This window comes from Nothoprocta perdicaria, unplaced genomic scaffold (assembly GCF_003342845.1).
Source record: "Nothoprocta perdicaria isolate Ctin4 unplaced genomic scaffold, notPer1 scaffold_7, whole genome shotgun sequence".
Taxonomy (NCBI): domain Eukaryota; kingdom Metazoa; phylum Chordata; class Aves; order Tinamiformes; family Tinamidae; genus Nothoprocta; species Nothoprocta perdicaria.
Window position 1 is genome coordinate 46,418 of NW_020455976.1, and position 21,379 is coordinate 67,796.

Below are 21,379 nucleotides of genomic sequence, written 5' to 3' on the forward strand. Positions count from 1 at the left end.
AAAGGTTAAAGAAATCAGAAAGCTATTAAATTTTGATCAATACATCTCTGAAAAATACAATATATGTTTTGAATATGTAAAAAAAAATTAAGTAAAGCATAGTAGAGAAGAGAAGCTTCAGAACGAAACTAAACCTCTCACACCTGTACACACAGTGTTAGAAAACTTAGCTCTCTAGGGTTTTTTTCATCCATAAATCTTGAGGCTCTTTTCTTCTTATATAGAGAGTATTTGATACAGCCGAAGGACACACAGGTATTACTGTTGTGCTTTCTGCTCCTACAGGACTGAGTCCCTTGAGCTACAGTAGGACTTCTCTGAAGTTATAACAGCTACGAGCAATCTTAAGGGACTGAGGTGACAGTCAAAGGTTGTCATGATGCAGACAGCAGCCACCTGTCAGAAGCCTCTCTCTTCACCGGCGCAGTCCTCCAGGGCTTAGATAAGCCAGCCTTAGAGGTAAATGCACCTGAGTTACTGGTGCAAAGAAGTCTCATGCCCCATGGGAAGGCCAAGCTCTATGTTTGCATCCATGCCCAGCCAAAATAAAAATTGTAACACAGCACAACAGCAGCCAAGTGCAAGCTCAGAACTTTAAGTTTTGCCATAACACTCAATACAACTTTACTCAAAACAGAGAAGTAACCTAGTTTATGTGCTTTATGTATCAATACATGAAAAAGTGCAATAGGAGAGATTCAGGACTATATAAAAATTGAAATTTCCGTAACTGTAGACTTTGAAACAGTTTGTACTAGCTTTGTACAGGTCCCATTCCCAGAAGTAGTAAATAATTTAATTGCCAATCTCTATCCTATCCTTATTTTACTTTTACTTTTTTTTTTTTTTTTTACTGTTTAACTTTGCTTAAATTCTAATAAGTGAACAAAGAAGGACCAGATATGCTAAGTGTTTAAGAGTCATCAGTCTATCCTCATCTGTTTCAGTAACGCCTAAGGAGTCAAACATTTTCTAAAGCATTCCTCTCTAGCTGAGCTTGCTAAGCTGTATGGAGCTGAGTCTATAAGGCTCAACACTGCCCATCTCTTTTCATCTCCCTCCATCAAAGCATGCCACTAGCAACGATGGGGTGAAAAGAAGGAAAAAAATGAAAGAAAAAAAACCCAAACACATATAGCAATTAGGATTTCATGATTTTTTTCAACAGTCACATATTGCTTTAATAAATGAAGCAGACATCCCACTCAATGATATTTGGTCAGATTTAAACGTCAAATAAAAGACAAAAATTCTGCAAGGTTTAGAAAATGTTCTGATACTCTGTCGTAAGCGCTAAGGTGAATGTTTCCCTGAGGGGATAATGGGAGTGCCAGTCTCTCCAAATGTGACTCACTGGTGGATTCTCAGCACACAAAGCTCTAGATATACAAGATGCTTTCTCACCTTCCATCTCATTGCCACTTGCCAAAAAGCTGTCAGATTGCTCCAGCTCTTGGAATACACTGTCACATTTTGAATCACCTGCCTCAGTTATGCTGACAATATAAGAGGAGGGGGAAAATGAATGTTTCATACTCTTAAATATTTACATCAGGATAAAATGAGATCTTATAAATAATGGTACATGAAGGACTTAATTGCATTTATCAAGCTCTTGGAGCCTGTACACTTCACAACACAATTTCAGTTGTTATTTTACATGAAAAAAATGTTCAAATTCTTAAGGACATTAAGGCACACTGAGTAAGCTATGGAGATTTTCCTTTAGAAAACTGTGGAAAATTTCAACAAAAATATCAGAACACGTATAAACAGAAGGCATAACTTTAATATCAGGATTCAGTCTCTGGATAACAGACTGGCTCTAAGTCAACCCTATTAAGGGTAACAATAGTTTTGAGTAAAGAATATAACAATTAAGAATTGTTGAATTCGGTATGTCAGAGATATTCTGAGGCAGTTCTTATCTGTGATAAGAAAAGGGAACTGAAATAGAATATGCAAGTTGAACCATAAGAACAATATATGTCAGTTCTGGATAAGTAGGCTCCTTCTAACACAAGTATGATCCTCTTCATCAATGGTTACAAAGAATATTTGATCAAACTTAGAACTCAATTACTCAGCTATCCTAGGGCAGTTACAGACAAGCTTTATACAAAATCTTTCTTGTTAATTCATTAAGCACTATTTGATATGGGGGAAGCCAAGAAGTACGTAGTAGATGGGGAAATTTAATAGTTGAAAGGAAAACAAATGAAGATACCTGAAGAGAAGCAGCATGTGCTTTTCCGCTGCTAGTAATAGGCAAGCCCTGAAAATTTTGGAAACATGGTGGGGGGGAAAAACATCAAACTAAGCTGTAAGAAGTAAAAAACTGAAAAAAACACCTACCCTAAATGTGAGGCTCTTTCTCCATTTACAGCCTGGTAGAGATTCTCCAATAATTTTTCATCCCAATAAAGGTCACAAAACTTCTCACAAATTGCATTGGAGAACACAGCAAACTTAATTTCCTTTAAGGCTAAAATAAAGTTACCTTATTAAAAAAAAAAAAAAAAAAAAAAAAAAAAACAGAGAGAGAGAGAGATAATACATTACTAAAAGCATTCTCTTATATTAATAACATATATAAGAAAACACACATACCCATATCAATAACTTCAACTCCGTTCTCAAGATAGCCATCAAAGGCAAATTCCTCTTGTATAAGATGAACCACTTTTTGTAATAAAGTGTCGCTTGTGTTCTGCTGGGATGAGGCTTCAACATCAAAGAGATGAGAAGTATTTTGATTCATCACTGAGGTCCACGGTGCATGTCCTTGTTCAGTGTTTGTACTATCCAAACTGCTAGCACATTCAGGGTCTTGGCATTGGGTTTTATTAATTTGGTTACTTTTTTCAATCTTGTTCTGTGTGTTAGTGATCTCATGGTTTTGCACTTTGCAAAGGGATGCATCTTCTTCTGTTTGTGTGCTCCTTTTATAACTAGCAATAGTACTTGAAAGTAGCACTGGCAAACTATGGCAGCAATCATAAGCAATTCTTGAACGAAGAGGTTTATTTGGTATCTGCTCTGATACAGCTAAATGTACAGGTACAAATGTTAAAACTCTTTTCTCTGTGTCCTGCCTGAGAATGATGTTATTTATATGAAGAGTATTAGATGATGGAGGAAAAGCCAAGGAATTTGAAGAAACTTCAGATGAAATATTATTTTCTTGTAAAAGATGTGAGGAATGGGACTTTGATGGTAATGTAATTGTAGAATTAAGTACACTGCCAGACTTCTGTTCTTCTAAAGATATCTGGGATGAATAGCCTGGCGTCTCTAATTCACACTCAGGTATTTCAGGAGCTCTTTCAACAATTGGGTTATCAGTACCATGACTGTTTGTGTCTCCTACATAGGATACTGATTTCTTGTGGTCCATGTGCTTCTCTTCTTTGATCTCTTTCTTGCATTGCAGAGAATTTGGTTTGTGAACCTGCCTGAAAAGGAAAAAAGTATCTTTTGAGAATCAATTCAGTAGATTTAACATTGAAATTTTAGCTTATTTTGCATTAGAATATACTAACTTTATGATGCTTGCATTTTGTTGCAGAATAATAGGCTTAAAGTGAGTTGCAGGAGAGGTGAATGCAACAGGTAATGCAGCCTTCTCATGGGTGAGAGGCATCTGGCAAGGTACTGGTCCTCTAACTGCTATAAGTTTACTTTCGGTGGTAATTGGCACAAATCCTGAAAAAAGAAACAGAATTAGATGAAATACGAACAATACGTAAAATTTAAAGGTAATTTAGAAAGAAAAACAAGCCTTTGTAACTGAGAAAATCTCACATAGAGAATTGATCAATAGAATACTGAAATAAAAGAAATATGACTGCTTACCTGGACTTGACTCTGAAGGACTCGTTTCATGTCTATCATTTTTAAGTTCAAAAGGATCTTGAGAAGAGATTACCTCTTCCTTGGAAGCCTGGCAATAAAAATTGAAGTCCAAGCTCAATCTTTTTTTGTTAATTTTTGTTAATTTTTTTTTTTAAACTCTGCTCAGCACGCTACTTCAAAAAACTATGTATGTCCTATACACAGATATAAAACAAACAGAACACAGCAACAACATATCACCACTTTCCATGGTGTATCATCCATGCAGGTTGCAGAGTTCAGGTGCCAAACTAGACAGTTACCATTCCAACACAGAGATAGACATTATGCAGCCTTTTGGGAACTACAAATATTTTTCTTCAAAAAAATCCAGTGGCCCACTATAACAGCTACCTCAGAAATGTGATAAAGTTGTTTTCTTGTAGTTAACTTTATTAAATTAAAAAGTTTTGCCATCCTTGCCCTATTTCTTGACCAAGTAATACTTGCCAAGTATTCAAGATTTCCAGGCACTTTTATATATACAGAGCAAACTTAAATATGGATGCATACATATCTAAGACCAGGCATTAAATTCAGACTTCTAAAATCAGAATACAATTTTCATATCCACTTTATATTAGTGCAAGGAATTAAGAAATATGTATTTGTTGTATATGTATACTATACAATTATACATATTGTATATTATAAATATGTGTGCACATATAATTCTAAGTATTATATAAATCCTTTACTATTAAAACTGTTCTCAAAAAGGTAATAATTAAAGACTACTTAAGAGTTTTGAAAAAAATAAGAGGATAAACAATTATACTTGCAAAGATCAAGAAACTTACTAGAACATCTTTTACAGAAATAAATTGAAAAAATGCAGTAAATTATCAAAAAAAAAAGGCAGAGGGCACACTTACCTTACAGACAGATCTAATCAACAATGCTAGAATTTTTTTGCTGTTTATACCTCGATCAAGCAAATAGCAACTGCATATCTAAAGAGACAAGAATCATAAATTTCAATTAGTAAATAAGTTTTCAATCAAGTGAAGTATTCCTGGAAAAGGACAAAGTCATGATAAAAAGTCAATTAAAATTAATCTAAGTTTAGGAAGTCTTATGAACCTATTCCTAGTACCTTACTGATGATTTCAATATAAATTAAAAACACACCCCTCCATTTTCCCAGAGGAGTAACATTAAAAAAAAAAAATCGGTGATCATTGACATTGACAGGCTATTATCAAAAATAAATTAATATTTTGAATTTCAAATCATTAAAATAAGGCCCTGGCCACATCTAGTAGTTTCATGCAAAATTGTTTAAATAGAGTAACCTTAATTGCATCAGCTAGAGAAGGTCTTTCTTCGGGATTTTTCTTTGCCATATCCAGAAGAAGGCTTTTTAACTTTCTTGGCAATGACAGTTTGTGATGGGGTGGAAAGCTGTATTTTGCTGCCATCCACAGAACTGCAGCAACACCATAAATGCAGACCTATGAGTGTAACATAGGAGAGAGGAAAAACAATTCCTTCAAAACAAATTCCTAGCTGTTACCCAAAAATGCCTCACTCCCAAATTAAGCAAAATGGTTTGGAGCTTCCAAAGAATGGACCACAGTCAGTGCTGATGAAAATTCCCATTTTAAAAACTAGCAAAATGTGGCAGTGTCAATAATAGTAGCTAATATTGTCCCATTGAAAAATGGGCATAATTTGTCTCCTTATTTGCTTAAGAGAATTATCAAAAATAAAACAAGTGTTTTGAGTTATATTCATTTGAAGCCCTTTCTCATATAATATTTAGATTACTGCAAGTGTTAGGGTTCTAGCCTAAAATCTGACCAGAAACATTTTACTTAAAGAAGGCCTTGACAATTCAACAAGTAAATGGCACAAAGTCATTACAAGCAGCTCAGCACAAGTTGTATTTTACTCCTCTGAAGAAGTACAGAAGATTACACCTATCAGAAGAACTAGGTACTATGTATTTATTTCAGGAATTGAACTTCAGCTAGACCACTTGAAGTTGCCATATTGAGAGACCTTGGAAAAGTACTTGATCTTCACAAGTGGTCTTATTTTATTTGAAGAATTACTATCTTCAGAGACTCGCTTGAACTATTTAATATTTAGCATAGTTTGGAGTTGCAGCTCTGACAGAGCTGAAGCACCGTGGCTCTGAAGGTCACTGAAAGGCTTGGGGAGTAGCAAGCTAATCACAGGACTAAATGCTTTGGCAATGTGCTGTACACACTAAATATGTGTACAGTAGTTTTCTAGTGCTCTCTGGAGCCACGTAAACATCACTGAACACAAGCAAGTTCACTGTAAAGAGAACTTGCTGTGAACCATCTAAGCTGCTGAACAAAAGATATTAACAGGAACAAAAGTCTTAATGAAGAGAAAATACCTCCAACAACTTATCTTCCTCTTAGGTTCAAAGTTGAAAGAGGTCAATAAGATTCAATTTTAACTTCTTACTTTTTATTTATTTTTAATTCTATTTTTATTTATTTATTTATCTTTATGGGAGACTAACACATTCCAAAGTGCATATGCATGGAGAACAGCATAATTATTAAAATGTTAGAATATATTTGCTTTCTCCTTTAAGGCGCAGAGGAGCACAACTGTCCATTGATAAAATGAATAGCAACCCACAGAACCTACCACATTACCTTCTCGGTAACTATACCCTCCTCCTCAATTTCAGGAGCTAAATAAAGTACATCACCAGATTCTGAAAGAGAAAAGAAAACAGAAGGTAAGATATTTTCTTTCTCCTTCTTAAAAGTAAATGGCTTAATGTATCAATTTACCTTCAGCTTTTGGAGCAGTGAAGATGATGCTACCACGGCAGTCAATCTGTACAGAGTCCAAACATAAGAACACTGCAAAACAAGTTACAAAAGACAAGCTGTAATAACTCTCTGCCTTGTAAGTGTTTAACACCAAAGAAATGAAATAATTTGAAAAATAATTTGCAACATCAGCTATCTCCCTAGGCTAGTAAAAGTGAAGCTTTGAATAACACCAGTGTTGGAACAGAAATCACCTGCAAAGCTGAAATTACAGACAGGCAATTCCTTAAAGAAAAAAAAAGACAAGAAAGTAAAACAAATTGGGAACAAGATAAATAAAAGGACTTGGAATACTGAAAACTTATTCCCTTTATACCTTGCACTGAAGAGAAGGCCCAGAAAGGAACAAAGGAAAGAAATGCTCCCACTAGATGTGCTTCAGGCTCCTTACAGCCTTTACAGCACGGTCTAATTTAACATACTTTAATATAATAAGCCATATGGTCAGTGGTGTAGTTTTGCCTTCACAGCTACTATCAAATAAACTATTTAACTATGAAAAACCAGGTGCTAGGACAGTATAATCAAAACTTCAGGATATGTCTTCTTATACATATAATTTCTCGTAAACATAATGAAAAAAATGTACTCAAGGGAAGATGTGGAGGAAAAGGTTGTCTAGTAGAATAAATAAGAACTAGTCCAGACTGTTCCATATTTCATCTATTTAGCCATCATTCATCAGCTACTAGTCTCATGCTACCAGCATCGAGAAAAAGGATATTCCAACATCTGTTGATGTTGATGCAGAAACAACCATTTGATGTAGAAACAACTGCTTCTATCATCTCAGCATCATGTTCGATAAACTAATATTTTTAAAAGGGCAATATTTTTAATAAGCTAATATTTTAAATTTTTTAAAAGTTAGCATAAGCTAGACCTAACATTCGGAATGCCTACTAATATTTAGGACCGTTTTCTCCCATGTTTCGTACAACATATTCTAATTCTGTCAAAGGTTTACTCCCCTTTCCTCTCTCAGGAGCTGATATCTGGAATCCTCCTATGAACTCATGCAAAAGAATGGAAAAAGAGCAAATGAAAGTCATGTCAAGATCCTGGTTACTTTAAATTGGCAAAGGCCTGGATTGTAAAAAATAAAGACCATTTAGATACAAAACATATATATTCCTTCTCCTGCATGTTCCTCCCTTCCTCCACAAAAGTTACAACAACACAGAATAATGGGAAATTAAGATATTTTTACAAGTGGAATAACAAATCAAAGTGTAAGATTAGAAATATTGTCTATTTTTTTTCTACACAAAAAGTGATATTTTGCATCTACCCTATACAGAACATTAAAACAAGAATGTAAATAAACAAATATTTAGAAGTAATTAAGCCTTTACCTGGATAATCTTTGCAAGTCTGCAGAGTACACAAACATTCATGACATAATGCCCACAGTTCATAGTCTTTCAGAGGTTTACCATACCAGGACAAAAGGAGTTTTAGTGATATCCACTGCAAAAAAAGAGTGAGCATGGAAAGAGTTATTAGAAATTATTACAGAATAAAAACGTTTACTAATGCAATGGAAAATCAAATCCTAATATACAATGTGCATACAAAAAAAAAAATTAAGAAAAGGTGTTGTGGTTACTAGTAGTAAACTAGCTTCTTGCTGAGAAAACATTCCCCAGGTAACTGCATAGATGAATACATCTCTTAATTGCATAACAAAAGTCTAATTGAAATTAGGTTTTACAAAGAATAGAAATGCTTCAGGCAAAGAGAGCTGCTTGGAAGGTCTTTCTCCTCATATTAGGAAAAGATTCTTTCATAATGTCAAAGATGACCTATAACTGAAGGGACACCATCTTCGCTTAAAATATAAAAAGCTAAATGAAAACCAACAAGAAATTAAAATCCTGATTTGCCCTTGCATTGGCATTATAAGTCTTACCTTAAAGATTTCATCAACATTTCGTGTTCTTCTGTGGAAGGACGTTAACAATATCGACAGAATTAATGACAGGAGGTGCATTATTTTGTTTTTAATCACTGGCTATTCAGCTTGCAAAAATTGTAAAAAATTGTTATAGTTTTCATACCTGACCTATATGTTGTGACAATAGCAATGCTTGAATGCAAGAGGACATTTATTTACTGTTCTTCAGAGAAGTTTATATTTTGTGCACTATTTTAAATAAGAACTTGACATTGATAGTACTACATAGACATCATCTTCTAGATCAAGCTGTGCTAATGAAAGAGAATATCTTTATGGTGGTCCTAATTACCGACAAGCTGGACATCATCACCTTCTTCAGCCACCGACACCAAAGGAGCAGCGAAAAGTAACTCACTGCAGGCAGATCCCTTTGGGTTAGTGCAGATCATGAAACTATCTAAAATAGCACAGAACATCCTCTGTTATGTATGCAGCCTCTAAGATATTTAACTATCTCCAAATAGCGAGTTTAAGACAGATTAGAGAAAAGAACTACCAATATCAATTCAATCAATTCAGGATTAATTTAACTGAAGAAAAAGGAAAAAAAAAAACCAAACCCAAAACACAGAAATTAAAACCAAAATTACAAATCTCAAAAGTATTTGTTGTGATTATAAAAACCATTATATCCCAAGATCTAAATATCCCAGGGGTCTGATCTTATTTGCAGTCTGGTTACACAGAATGGTAGTACTATGTGACATGTTTGACAAAGTCAAGCTCTGAACTGTCATTTGCTGCAGTCAATTTTCCATGGTTCTGCTTATGGATCACTCTCCAGTGAGGCACTATTTGGATTTTATAACACTAATGCATAATTACTGAATCACCTTTAATCAAGATCAACAAACAAACAACTTTTCTGTAATCTATGAGAGATAAAAAAAAACCCCAAACTATATTAATTTCTACAGCTTTCTTGATATCTTAATATATGCCATAATACAGCTGTCAAAGAAGGCAAATAATTTGATTTCCCTATATTTAAATATCCCTTAAATGTGAGCCAAATAACTTACTAACTTTTAATAAGATATGCCACCAATCACTGCTTTTAATTTACTTAAAATGTTACATTATCTTTCTACCTCCAACACATGATAAACAGAATAGGATGCTTGTACTATTACATACTTCTTCCTGTCACTTTGCAAAAGAGTAGTCGTTTTAGTAAAGATAGATGTGAACACAGGTAATTGGTTTACACTTCGTTTCCAAATTTTGCTGTCATCAGCACCCTTGAGCGCAAAGTTCTTTTGCAAACATTTGCCTGGGCTGCATCTAGAAAAACAAGCAGTAAGTGTGTGACAAGAAGACACCAGCTGCACAGCAGGAAGGAAGGAACGAGCTAGTCAGAGGAATGAACAAGTCTAGAGACAATTGGAAGCAGGCAGAGCTTCGTGTTGTTGAATGTTTGCTGTCCTTGACCAGGACTGTGATCCCCTGCTTGTAGAATAACACTTCTCAACAGCCTCAGAAATGTCTTTGCTCACAGATGCTTTACCGTGTTTTCATGTCTTACCATGAAAACAGCAGATAAGCTTCAAAATTCATGGAAAGATGACATGCAAAAGGAAAACAAAACAAAACACACACACATACACACACAACAGAAGAAGAATTTCACAGCTTGAGTTAAAAGAAAGAAAACAAACAAACACAACAGAAGAAGAAATCTACAATCTGAGTTGAAAGAAGAACATTTAGGGATTCTTTCCCCCCAGTAATAAGGACTCCTGCCATGTTCCTCTCCAAGAAAATCCCTTCTCCCGAAGTTTGTGTCCCTAGAGGTTCTGCCGCGGAGAAAGATGGACTTTCCATGTGGCTTACACAAATGGGCTCTTTTGGCTGCAGGAGGAGATCAACAGATAGCGAGAGGAAAAGCAATTTCCCACTAAACTGGACAGTGAACTCAGCTGCACAGCAGCAAGTTCAAATGCACTTCTCATCACTTGTGGCATGCCCAAGCCCTCTAGAAGATGAAAGAAATGACAGAGTTTTAAATATAGCAGAAGAGTAGGGGGAAGAGGACCCTAAGAGGAGCAGCAGCAAAAGTTTATGACAAAAAGAAGAGGAAAGTGAAAGAAAACAGAAGACAAGAAGATATCAGGAACTGAAATTTTCTCTCAGAAAAAGGATGTAGGAATTGTAACGAACAGTATGTAGAGTCTAAAAAGGAAAAAAACAGGGCTTCTCAGCACATTTATAAGACAATTTTTATTTAAGCCTCAAAGGAGGTATTCAATTTATCAGACATCCAACTCCACTGAACTTCCTTATGTTCTGGTAAACAGGTAAGTGGAAGCTTCCCTTACTTAGGCATCTGTCTTCCATGCAAGTCCAGACCTAATTCATGGCTCTTAGCATTTTCTGATGCAAAGAGTCTGAAGCACTGGCAAATATCTACCTAAAACACAGGCAAAACAGGACATAGCATGCTGTAAGTTTGCTCCTTATCTATTTTGACAGCCTAACCACCCTTCAGCATGCAAAAGGCCTCAGGTCCACTGCACTTAACTCATTAATGCTGCTCATTACCTCTACTTACTTCAAAGCTGAGATGTAAAACATTTATTCTATATTAGCATTAATGATTACTGCAGAAAAAAAAAAAAAAACAAACAGGCAAAGTTTTAATCCAGTGCCCATTTCCGGAATTTCTACCTCGTGATCTAAAATTAATGTTTTCAAAAAGGAATTTTTTAAATTAGGGTTTTTTTTTTCCCCCCAACCACAGAAAATTTGACCAAAAATATGAAAAAGTTATATGGCTGATTACTGCCTATAACTATATAGTGGTGACATTTTGCTTTAGGTCAAGAAGATTATATTTAAAACCTCACATGTCTAGAAAAGTTTTTTTTTTTCTTCAGTTTCAATAAAACTGGGCCTTCTTTTTCATTGTTGATACCAGAACTGAACAACTATAGTTTTAGCAACTATTGAAACTATGCCAACAGTAAAATATTTTATGAATGCAATGGCATATTTTACATTTAATTTCACATAAAATATATTGGGCATATATTAAACAGCCAAAGCAAGTAAGGACTTTCACTATTCTTTTCCTCAGGAGTACTATTCTGGGAACAGACAACTTTTCTTTTCTGCAAGTGTTATTTCCCCTGCGTTTAAGTGTCATTCTTTGGCTACAAGGGTTTTCACTTCTCTTATGCTTGACCAAGTATGAATGATCAACATGAAAAAAAAAAATGTGTGTATGCCAAGTTCCTGTTAGCCCTCCCCATGTGAAAGCCATAACAGTTGAATCAGAGCAACATTTACAAGCATTAGAGATGAGACACACCTGATTGGAATGAAATTGGTTAGAGAAATAAAGGATCTCCACTCACACTTGAAGTGAAAAATATTTATTTATGGCATGCAAAACTATAAAAATGCTAAGAAAACCCTCACAAGATACATTGCAGCAGCAAGACAACAGCAAGCAAGTATTTTTAGTAATGCTTATTAGCAGTAAAGCACACAACATTCAGAAGCAGTTTGGGGGTTTTAGAAGGATATTGTCCACTGGAGAAGTACTAGTGACATGTAAGAAGACACATCTATTCTCCAGAGTAGACAAGGTTGATCTTTGGCTGGATGGGACTTGTATTGCACTCTCTAAAGAACAAGCAATACTTACGAGAGATGCTAGAGATATTAATTCAAAAGCTCTGTTTGCAGTAATCACTTTTATCTATTACAGAAAACTGGTAAAAGAGCAGCACTGTAAATCCTCTTATGAGGTGTTAACCATTTAGCCCAGAGACTGAAGAGACATTTTGTCCCTTTGCAGCAAATGAGCACTCAGACTCACTTACTAGTTTCTTAAATTCAAATATGTTCAGGTATTTGTTAAAACTGTGGCATTCAGAAATGGAAGAGAACTAGAAATGGTAGAGAGAAAGCAGCTGGAAAATTTGAAATCAAAGGATAGCACAGTATGGTTTTATTCTTGCAATTCTCAGGAGGTGGGATAGAAGCAGAGAGAGCCAGCTCCCAGAAACCCGAGGAATAAAATCTGGCTTCTAACAGAGAAAAAGGAGAGCCAAAAAGCTTCTTAACTGGCCCCCTGATCCCTTTCACTAAGGAGAAGACTTCCAATACAACCACTCATGTCATTGTGTAACTATAGGTCTTGCTTAGAAGAGTTGATTAATGCTTTTCTTTATCTAAATAAATAAATAAATCTAAAACCACAAACATACCACTCTCTCCTGGATTGCTTGCAACATATGATTTAAATAATTTCTACAGAACATAATGTTTTTAAGTGGCAGGACCTGAACATTTGCTGGAATTTATTACCAAAAACATCAAAAACAGAGACCGATTCTATAAAACCTTTTTTTCCACTGAAAATAGTTTTATAAAAACTGTTTTCCCAGACATCAGGGGATGATCTTACTGTCTTAATTTTAGATCATATTTGCTAATCTGCTTTTTAGATAGCTAGAATAACAGTTGACTTTTTAAAAATTTACTGTGATCGGCCAATGGTGGAGAAGGTCAACCTCACTTCTATTAAGACCTACTTATCTGGAAGAATGAAGCTCTGTTCAGGCTATAGACCATTTTATTTTAAAATGATGCTTGAAAAAAAGCAGCTTTTCAACATTCAGAAGAATAGCAGACTAACTTGAAAATACATTTTGTGCAAGTTTTCTGTATGCCAGTTCTGAGAAAGCTTAATTTCTTGAAAGCATCCTTATGTACCTAGACTTAACACCTGGTCCTCATAGTCCAGTGAGGACAAAATATAGGTCTTAATTCAACAGACTTCTTTCCTAAGTGAGTATTTCTTCTCAATGCACTCAATTCATGCTCTTAAGTGATGGCAATCTGTTTATCACACATACTTCTCTAGTTAAACAGAGCCTAAACTAAGTCCACTTCTATGGTCAGACAGGTGACTCGAGCAGTGTCTTTATTCCATGGGGGAAAGAAGGGAGGGAGGGGAAAAAACAAACCAAGGAACATCATGGCTTTACAGTGATCTGATAGCTAGAATTATTTCTGTCACCGTTTCCCTGACAAATTGCACACCATTATTTTCAGATTTATAAACATCTGCATAAAGACAACAAAAAAGGAACCCTTTGAGGAAAGGAATTTCATGACATAACACAGGTGAAAGACTGCGGATAATATTCACGTAACAGCGACAGCTCTAAGACAGAACAAACTTTCTCACAAGAGGTCAATGGTTGAGAAGTTGCTGTGATCCTTGTTAGAAATATAAGCACCTCTGCAAAATAAAGCAGATTCATGGAAATCCAGAGGAACAAATGACACAGCAGAAACACATTGCTTTGGAAAGATTTTAGAGCTCATGATCCTGTTTCACTCCGTTCTGAAGGGCACAGGGTTGCATAGCCTGGAGCAAAGGGAGAGATAGGAAAAAAGGGGCCTACAACAAAAGGATCCTTTCCTAGAGTCTGAAGAAAAAAACCTATGGGATTTAAAAGTCAAAGAAAAATAAATACGCATCCAAATGCATTCAGTGAACAACTCCAAGACAACAAAACCATTCTATAAGGTCCTGCTGCATATTTACTACCCTGCTGCATTATGAATTTGATAAGCACAGATGATATTTGGAGGAGAAGAAAGGGAAAGAGGAAAAGGCAGCAAGAACAGTGTTTCATTACAGCTAAGAAATGGATGCCACATTAATGACAGTCACAGCTCCTTACACAGTTGGCTATCACTGGTTACTGCTCCAGTGGAGGTATCAGAACAGGGTGAAACTAGGATAGGACAGACTGAAAATAACCCTAGAGGCCACTGCATTGGATGACTGAAGGACAAACTGCTAGGCAAGGAGAACAGAGCTGCCAGTAGAGATGGCTTTGGAATAGTCTTCACCTAAGCAGGAGCATCTCTGGAAATGAAGCGTTCACTGAATGCTTGTGCTGCTCATTCTTTCCAAGTCACAGCACAGCTAGGTGAGCATCCAGCATCCTGCATTTTTAACCATCAATTCTCCTATTACATGGATTGCATATATCTCTTCAAGTGTGGCATGAGAGAAAGCCATCTAGTCAGAGGACCAAACTTGTCCACCCTGAGAATCTGCAATCTGAGCAGGGAAGAGATCACACCTTGTCAGCTCTCACTGAATTCGAGCAGACAAAAAAATAAAGAAGAAAAAAGTCAACTTTCCCTTTTCTTATTTGGCTATTATAGAGATGAAATGCTTGACACATATCCATCATATTGTGCACATATTTGGTTTTGATCATGGAATATACACAGCACACACAGAAGCAGTGATTTAAGAACACAGGATAGATACAGCTTGTGTACAATTGCCCAAATCCTAAATGCATATGTAGATTTAGAAAAAAAGGGAAACTTTCCCCCTCCCCGAAGCAAATGGGGGAGAGACTGCCATTGATTTCAAAAAGGTCAGGTTTATACCCGGGAATCCTACAATTTTCATAAGCACTTGGGCAGCCTACTGCAAATTATTGAACTTTATGTACTGACAGCAACATAAAGAGTCAAAAATCTACATATTCTTTGGTAACGTATTCTTACAAATGTAATTAACTAATAATTATGCTACACTAACACAGTAGTGAGTGCACTCCACTATGCTTCATTAAAAAATTAAAAGGGATGTTTATTTTGCAGTAGGATACGTTACTTTCAAAGAGGAAAAAAGGATGATCATGTTTCCAATGTGACCTCAGAAGTGTGCAGAAAAGCCAAATTCTGTTCTGCAGCACATAATATTGCTGGGGTGGGGGAAACAATCACGCGGTACTCAAGTCATTTCCTCTCCACATAAATGACTACAGCAACTATATAATGAAGACTTTATTTTTACTACCTGCTCATTACTTTTGATTTCTGACCCTCTGCCTCCACAAAGATTATCTTCGTTATTGTTTGCGCCCATCACACTGTTGCTTAATTCTGGAGAACTAATTAGATTTGCTCCGTATCTGTTCCCGGAGGGTTTTGTTGTTAACACCGCATCCATCTTGTTCAAATGTACTGAAGGACTTGCATTTGGCCCTCGGGAAGTTTCAGTGCAGTCTTCCAGTGCCGTGTAATTGTCTAGCATTTTTGTTCCAGCAATGGTTTGCTTAGGGCTGTTCAGCACAGCAGCCATATGTGGCACTTCAGAGGTAGCATCAGAACAGTCTCCTTTTTGATCAGATGAAAGAAAATCTGTATTTTTACCATTAATAAGTGACATGTGTTCTTCCAAGTTCATGCCAGAGACCTGTGTGCACACACAAGGAGCTTCTAAATGAAGATCACTAACTTGGTGATACTTTGGTTCTACTTTTGGTGGATTACTAGCGAATGAATTAAGATTTCCCTTTGAAAAAGCAACCTCATTGTTATTGTCTAGAGGTAGTGGTTCTTGTGCAAGCGAGGGAAATTTCCTAGCTAGCAGTCCACTGTTGGTTACGGATGGAAAAAAGGGATTTGTATCTGAAGCTTCAAGTGGTAGCTTTGGAAAGGTCTTAATTTTTCTCAGAGAGCCCTTCCTAAAAACGCCATCTTGCTCCATGTCAATAATACATGATTTTATATCCAGAGCAACACTAGCAAAACTGTCATTACATACTGTATGTTTATCCTCCTCTTTGCTCTTTTTAACTTGAGTTGCAAGTTGAGAATGTTGAGATTCCTCATCATCCAGATCTGTTTGCATTTCCATTAACCCACTTTCTCCACCAGTCACCACAGTAACTGCTGAATAGTCCTTGCTACAGGTAGTTGTCACATCTTCCACTGTGGAGCAGTCACCTGCCATGGTGTTTTTCTCATCTGAATATAATTTAGATCCCAAACTTCTTTGACATGCTCTTCCCTTCCACATATTATCACAGCCATCTAGATGCAAAAAAACAGGTGTTTATGTTAAATAAATATTAAAACCTTCTTATCCTTCCCAGTGATTCTCTATATTTCCTTTCCTTACATTACAAAAAGTGGGAGAACACTCACTTTTAATCATAAAAGATAGTCTACAGAGATAGTTAAAATAAGTTAAAATAGACATTAATTCAAAAAATACTATGTTCACTTGAGAGTTTTGCATTGTCTCTTCCTCCCTGTCATCTCAAACCTGCAAATATTTAGTAATGAATTCTGGATACCCAGAAAAGATCCTCTAACAGAGAAGTAAACAAAAACATAACATTTAAAAAATCATTAGCTATTTCAGAAAGCCTAAAAATTCTGAACTAAATACATTTTTAGCTTACCTTGAGAAGCACCAAATGATTCAATTGAAAGAACCCTTCTTCCAACAGCAGATAGACTTCGACAAATATTACTTGATGAAGCAACCTTCAGTTTTTCTTCACATAATGATAAAATGCTCTAGAGAAAATTAGTGTTAAATACTTAATACTGATTAAAATGATTAATTGAATAACCTGAATCACACAATAGAGCTGAATTTATAAACAAGATGTTACATTAAAGGTCTCTTGCACTGTTCATTATTCTATTAAGTAGCTGAATTCCTATTTTTACTCTGGAATGTTATGTAATTATTTTAATAGTTCAAGTTTTAGCCTACAGCTAGGAAATATTAAGAATAACCAATAAAAATTAATCATCTTAAATATTATCCTTAATAAGTAGCCTAGTGGAAATGTAAAAAGCTCAGTGTGGGTTACTTTTTAAACGGATGATGATTCACTTAAATCCAGTGACATAGGCACTATGAAGAATTTTATTACCAATATCTCAACAGAAGTAAATTCTGAATCTTTTTAAAACTGAGAAATACTGCTTTCTGGAGAGCATTGCATATTAAAAAAGACAGAATTACCAGGTCAAAAGATACAGTAGCATATTAACATCTCTATGCTGTCGCCTTGGTAGCATCTGATAAGCAGTAGTATAAGCCGAGTGTTAGCTACAGACAATCACACACTTAAAAACTGTCAGTAGGGGCAGGAAATAGCCTGTCTTGGCAGACGCATCCCACTGCTTCCCTCGTGACTATTGCTAGGCCAACATGGACAAGACCTCACAGCTCTGAGAAGCTGCTCTTATGTCCCCATTAAAGCCATTTAGCCACTCTCTGCTCTTAGGAGCAGAAGAAAATGGCTCTGCTGGTTAACATATCGCACCGAGGAAAGGACAGGGGAAAAAAGGGGATATGGATACCCAGCTGTGATGGTGCCTGCAAAACTCTTGCAAAGGTCTAGGTGTTTTTGCTCTATTTGCTCTGCTCATCCTCATCTTGAATTCAATCAAAGCATCATCTGACCCATTACACTTTCTGTTTTTTCCATTGCCTGAAGCCTTTTGTGCTGTCTCTTCCTTTTTTTCCCCCTCTCTCTTTCCCCCTTTTTCTCCCTCTCCTAAATGATTCTTCTCATTTAATATTTAAAAGACAAATCCAGAAGGGTATTTACACAATCTTCTTAAAAAATTAATTACCATAAAGCATTTACATCTGCATTTCAGATTGCATTGCCGTTAGATTAGAAAGTCACAAATATTTCAGCTGAATTAGTGAGAACTTCACTTCTGTTGCAAAATCAGAACATATTACACATACAGAGCATGTTTCACTACTAATGAGCACAGATCCATAAATTTTATCACTTGTGTAAAAAGGAAAAAAAAAGACATTTTACCTCAAAATCTGGCCTATCTTCAGGATTCTCTTCTTGCATTTGTTCAAGGAGATCATGCAAGTCTTGTCCAAAGTCTGATTCTGTCTCAGGTTCTAGCACATATTCAATTGCTGCTTTCAGGGTTGCACCCAAAGAATAGATGTGTGCCTGCATAAAGTTTGAGAGAGGCATTCAATATTTTTACCAGCTCTCTCACACATTCTCTTGCCCTCCAAAACCCAAGATCAGAAGGGACACGGCTTACTCTGCCATCACTTTTAACTTACCAGGTAACAAATCATTGGAAAGGTAGTTTAAATTAAACAGAATGGGATGAACAAAACAGGATCTTAGTCCTGCCTTGGGAGTTTAAGTTTAAAACAAAGGTTAGAACAAACCAAAACAACTATATGACATCTGACCTAAAACTCAGAACTTGAAATTACTGCTTTGCAAAAAAATAGCCTCAAGCTCTTCACCAGTTTACCTTTTCTTAATAGTGAAGTTGTAACTGAGGATTTGTTGCTCTGTCAAGAGTTTCAGAACATCTCTGGTAGGAATTGTTACAGCTTTTGTTTTGATCTAGCAAGCAATACTCAGTAAGACTAGGAAGATTTATTCCTTTTTCTACTTGACTGCATAAGCTACTGTAAGAACCTAGTACCAGTAGCTCTAACAAACCACATTCACACTTGAAAGCCTGGCAAGACTTGATACGAGACAAAAACAAACTATATTGACACCAGGATATGAAAATATGAAGTCTGAACAGCAAAAAGCCTCAAACAAGATGACAGGAAGACAGTAATTTTCCTCAAACTTCCCTAAGTCATTGCTAATCCATTCATATCTATTTTAGCCACAGAAAAATGAACTTATAACACGAACACAATAAACTTATAACAATGAACATAAAAATATATAAAACCTGTCAACAGAAGAACAACAAAGCCAAAAAAGAAATGCAAAGCTAAATGCTTTAGATTTTAATATTTCTGTTTGCGATTTTTGTAGAAATGGGACATTATACTGTGGTAATTTAATATACTTAGAAAAATATTACTGAGTTATTCCATGTATTTCATATGATCAGTGACACAGATAAACCTTATCAGATAAACCAAGACCATATTTTGTGAGGGTATCTTAGAATAACCCATTTCAGCCTGTTTACACTACCACCAACTTCAGGCATGGATGTCTTTTTATTAGAAGATTTTTTATTATGTAAACAACTATTATGTGATTGTTATCCAACTTCACCAGTGCTATTTTAAAACATAACATATATTGCTCATACTCTTGCATCATATGGTAAAAGGGGGCAACACTTTACATTTGTACTCCATCAACAAATCCTGCACCTGCATTTCTTCAGGATAGAGTTCTATTTATGGAAATACTAAGGTTTACAAAGGCATCAGTAATGGTTAGGAGAAGAAAGAAAATGCACTAATTCCTTCTTAATTACTCTACCCCCAACAACAACAACCTGAAACTCAACCTTCAGAATCAGATAAAGTTGTAACACTCAGCCCATCCTTGGCACACCAATTCACATGCTGTATCTGAGCCCTGAAATTAAAACAACAGTTCAACCTACTTGAAACAGTTCTGCTTTCCCATCTTGACATTCAGTAGGCAAACTACTTCTACTAAAACCAGAGAACTAAAATACTGATGAAAGTTTCTTGTTCCCGACTCCTCTTTTTGCTCTATTCAAAAGCAGAATTTTGCAGACTTCTGCACATGTCACTTCTGATGCTATCTTATCACTTGGGCAACCTGTAGGTTTAAATCTCTCCAAAAGATTGGAATTCCTCAGGATCTGATGTCTATTCTAGATATAAAATGTATAGATCAAATAAGAGATTATCCAGAGTTTATCTATATTTGGATAAAAATCTTGTTATCTACAACTCAGACACCAACTTCAAGATAAGCAATGCTTCTTTAAAGGAACAAAGGAAGCAGACTGGAGCACTGGTTAATATTCTGTTTTGGTAAAATTTTCCTCAGCCATGTGAAGAAGGATGTGGGCACTATAGGGAACAGGTTATAATGAAGTAATTTTTTTCCCTGCATAACAGATTCTCGGATAGAGGAACCTCTTTCCTTCTGTCATCCAGGAAATCAACTTTTAAAGATGGCTATTATCATAGTTCGCAATGAGTTTCCCAAGTCAAAACATGTATTCAGACCCTGCTATGCAGGGAAAAAAATTACTTCATTATAACAAGACTGGCCTAGTGCAAAAACAGATGTGGTGAACTTTAAAGCAGGACAGCAAAAGGGAGTGGAAGTCGTTTTGTTGCATCTAAAAGACACTTCGTCTGCTCTTAAAGACAGACAGAGGATGTAAGTTTTATCCCTCTATGAATGTAAATAGTGAACTGGAAGAAGAGGGATGAGACAGTTTGTCACTCTGCCTTCCTTAGTCCTGCTCCCTATAGTGCCCACATCCTTCTTCATATGGCTGAGCAAGGGAGTTGTGGTCATCCACTAGATGTGGCGTTCCTCAAGCTTACACACTAGATCTGCTACCTTTACTTACCATATTGCCATTAGTTTAGACCTATGAAGAAGGTCGGACTTTTTGGGAAAGGAGAGCATGATCTTAATGCAGTCAATGAAGCAAAGGCACCAATATAAGAAAAGTGACTCCTCCCACTAAAAAGAATCTCACTCAATCTAAATTTTCATTGTGTAGAAAACTGAACAGAGAAGAACAGCAAATAACTTTCCTTCTCTTGGAAGACAAGTGATAGTTGGCACTACTCTGAAAGTTTTAAGAATTTCCTTGATTAAAAACTTTCCACTGAGGTTTGTCTTCTTGGTCCTCCCACCCCACTTTATTTTTGAGATTTTTTTTCCTCTTTATAAATGACAAGAACTGTAATGCTGTGTTTTCAGAAGCAGATAAATAGCACAGGTTTCAAGAAAGATGTACAAGAAACTTTCTTCACAGCTCCTAAAATTTTTGAGTCATTAAAAAATGATAAATTAAAAACATTAAACTAGTGATTTAAAACATATGCCATGCTGGAAGACACTACAGTATCAAGTCTGAAAAGGGAAGAAGTCATACTAGAAAA

General features: G+C 35.9%; 1 protein-coding gene across 2 annotated transcripts in view; it reads right to left on the minus strand.

Annotated features, from left to right (window-relative positions):
* KNDC1 (kinase non-catalytic C-lobe domain containing 1) overlaps positions 1-21,379 on the minus strand; it is a 49,356-nt gene that overhangs the window by 11,425 nt on the left and 16,552 nt on the right. For both annotated transcript variants that reach the window (XM_026050553.1, XM_026050554.1), the window contains 13 exons: positions 18,306-18,452; positions 16,914-17,031; positions 15,521-16,539; positions 8,072-8,186; positions 6,675-6,746; positions 6,534-6,595; positions 5,190-5,348; positions 4,770-4,847; positions 3,856-3,943; positions 3,543-3,705; positions 2,611-3,455; positions 2,356-2,500; positions 1,405-1,496 (listed from right to left, as the gene is read on the minus strand). In XM_026050553.1, the coding sequence (XP_025906338.1) occupies positions 1,405-1,496; positions 2,356-2,500; positions 2,611-3,455; positions 3,543-3,705; positions 3,856-3,943; positions 4,770-4,847; positions 5,190-5,348; positions 6,534-6,595; positions 6,675-6,746; positions 8,072-8,186; positions 15,521-16,539; positions 16,914-17,031; positions 18,306-18,452 (3,103 nt within the window). The remainder of the gene's footprint in view (positions 1-1,404; positions 1,497-2,355; positions 2,501-2,610; positions 3,456-3,542; positions 3,706-3,855; positions 3,944-4,769; positions 4,848-5,189; positions 5,349-6,533; positions 6,596-6,674; positions 6,747-8,071; positions 8,187-15,520; positions 16,540-16,913; positions 17,032-18,305; positions 18,453-21,379) is intronic.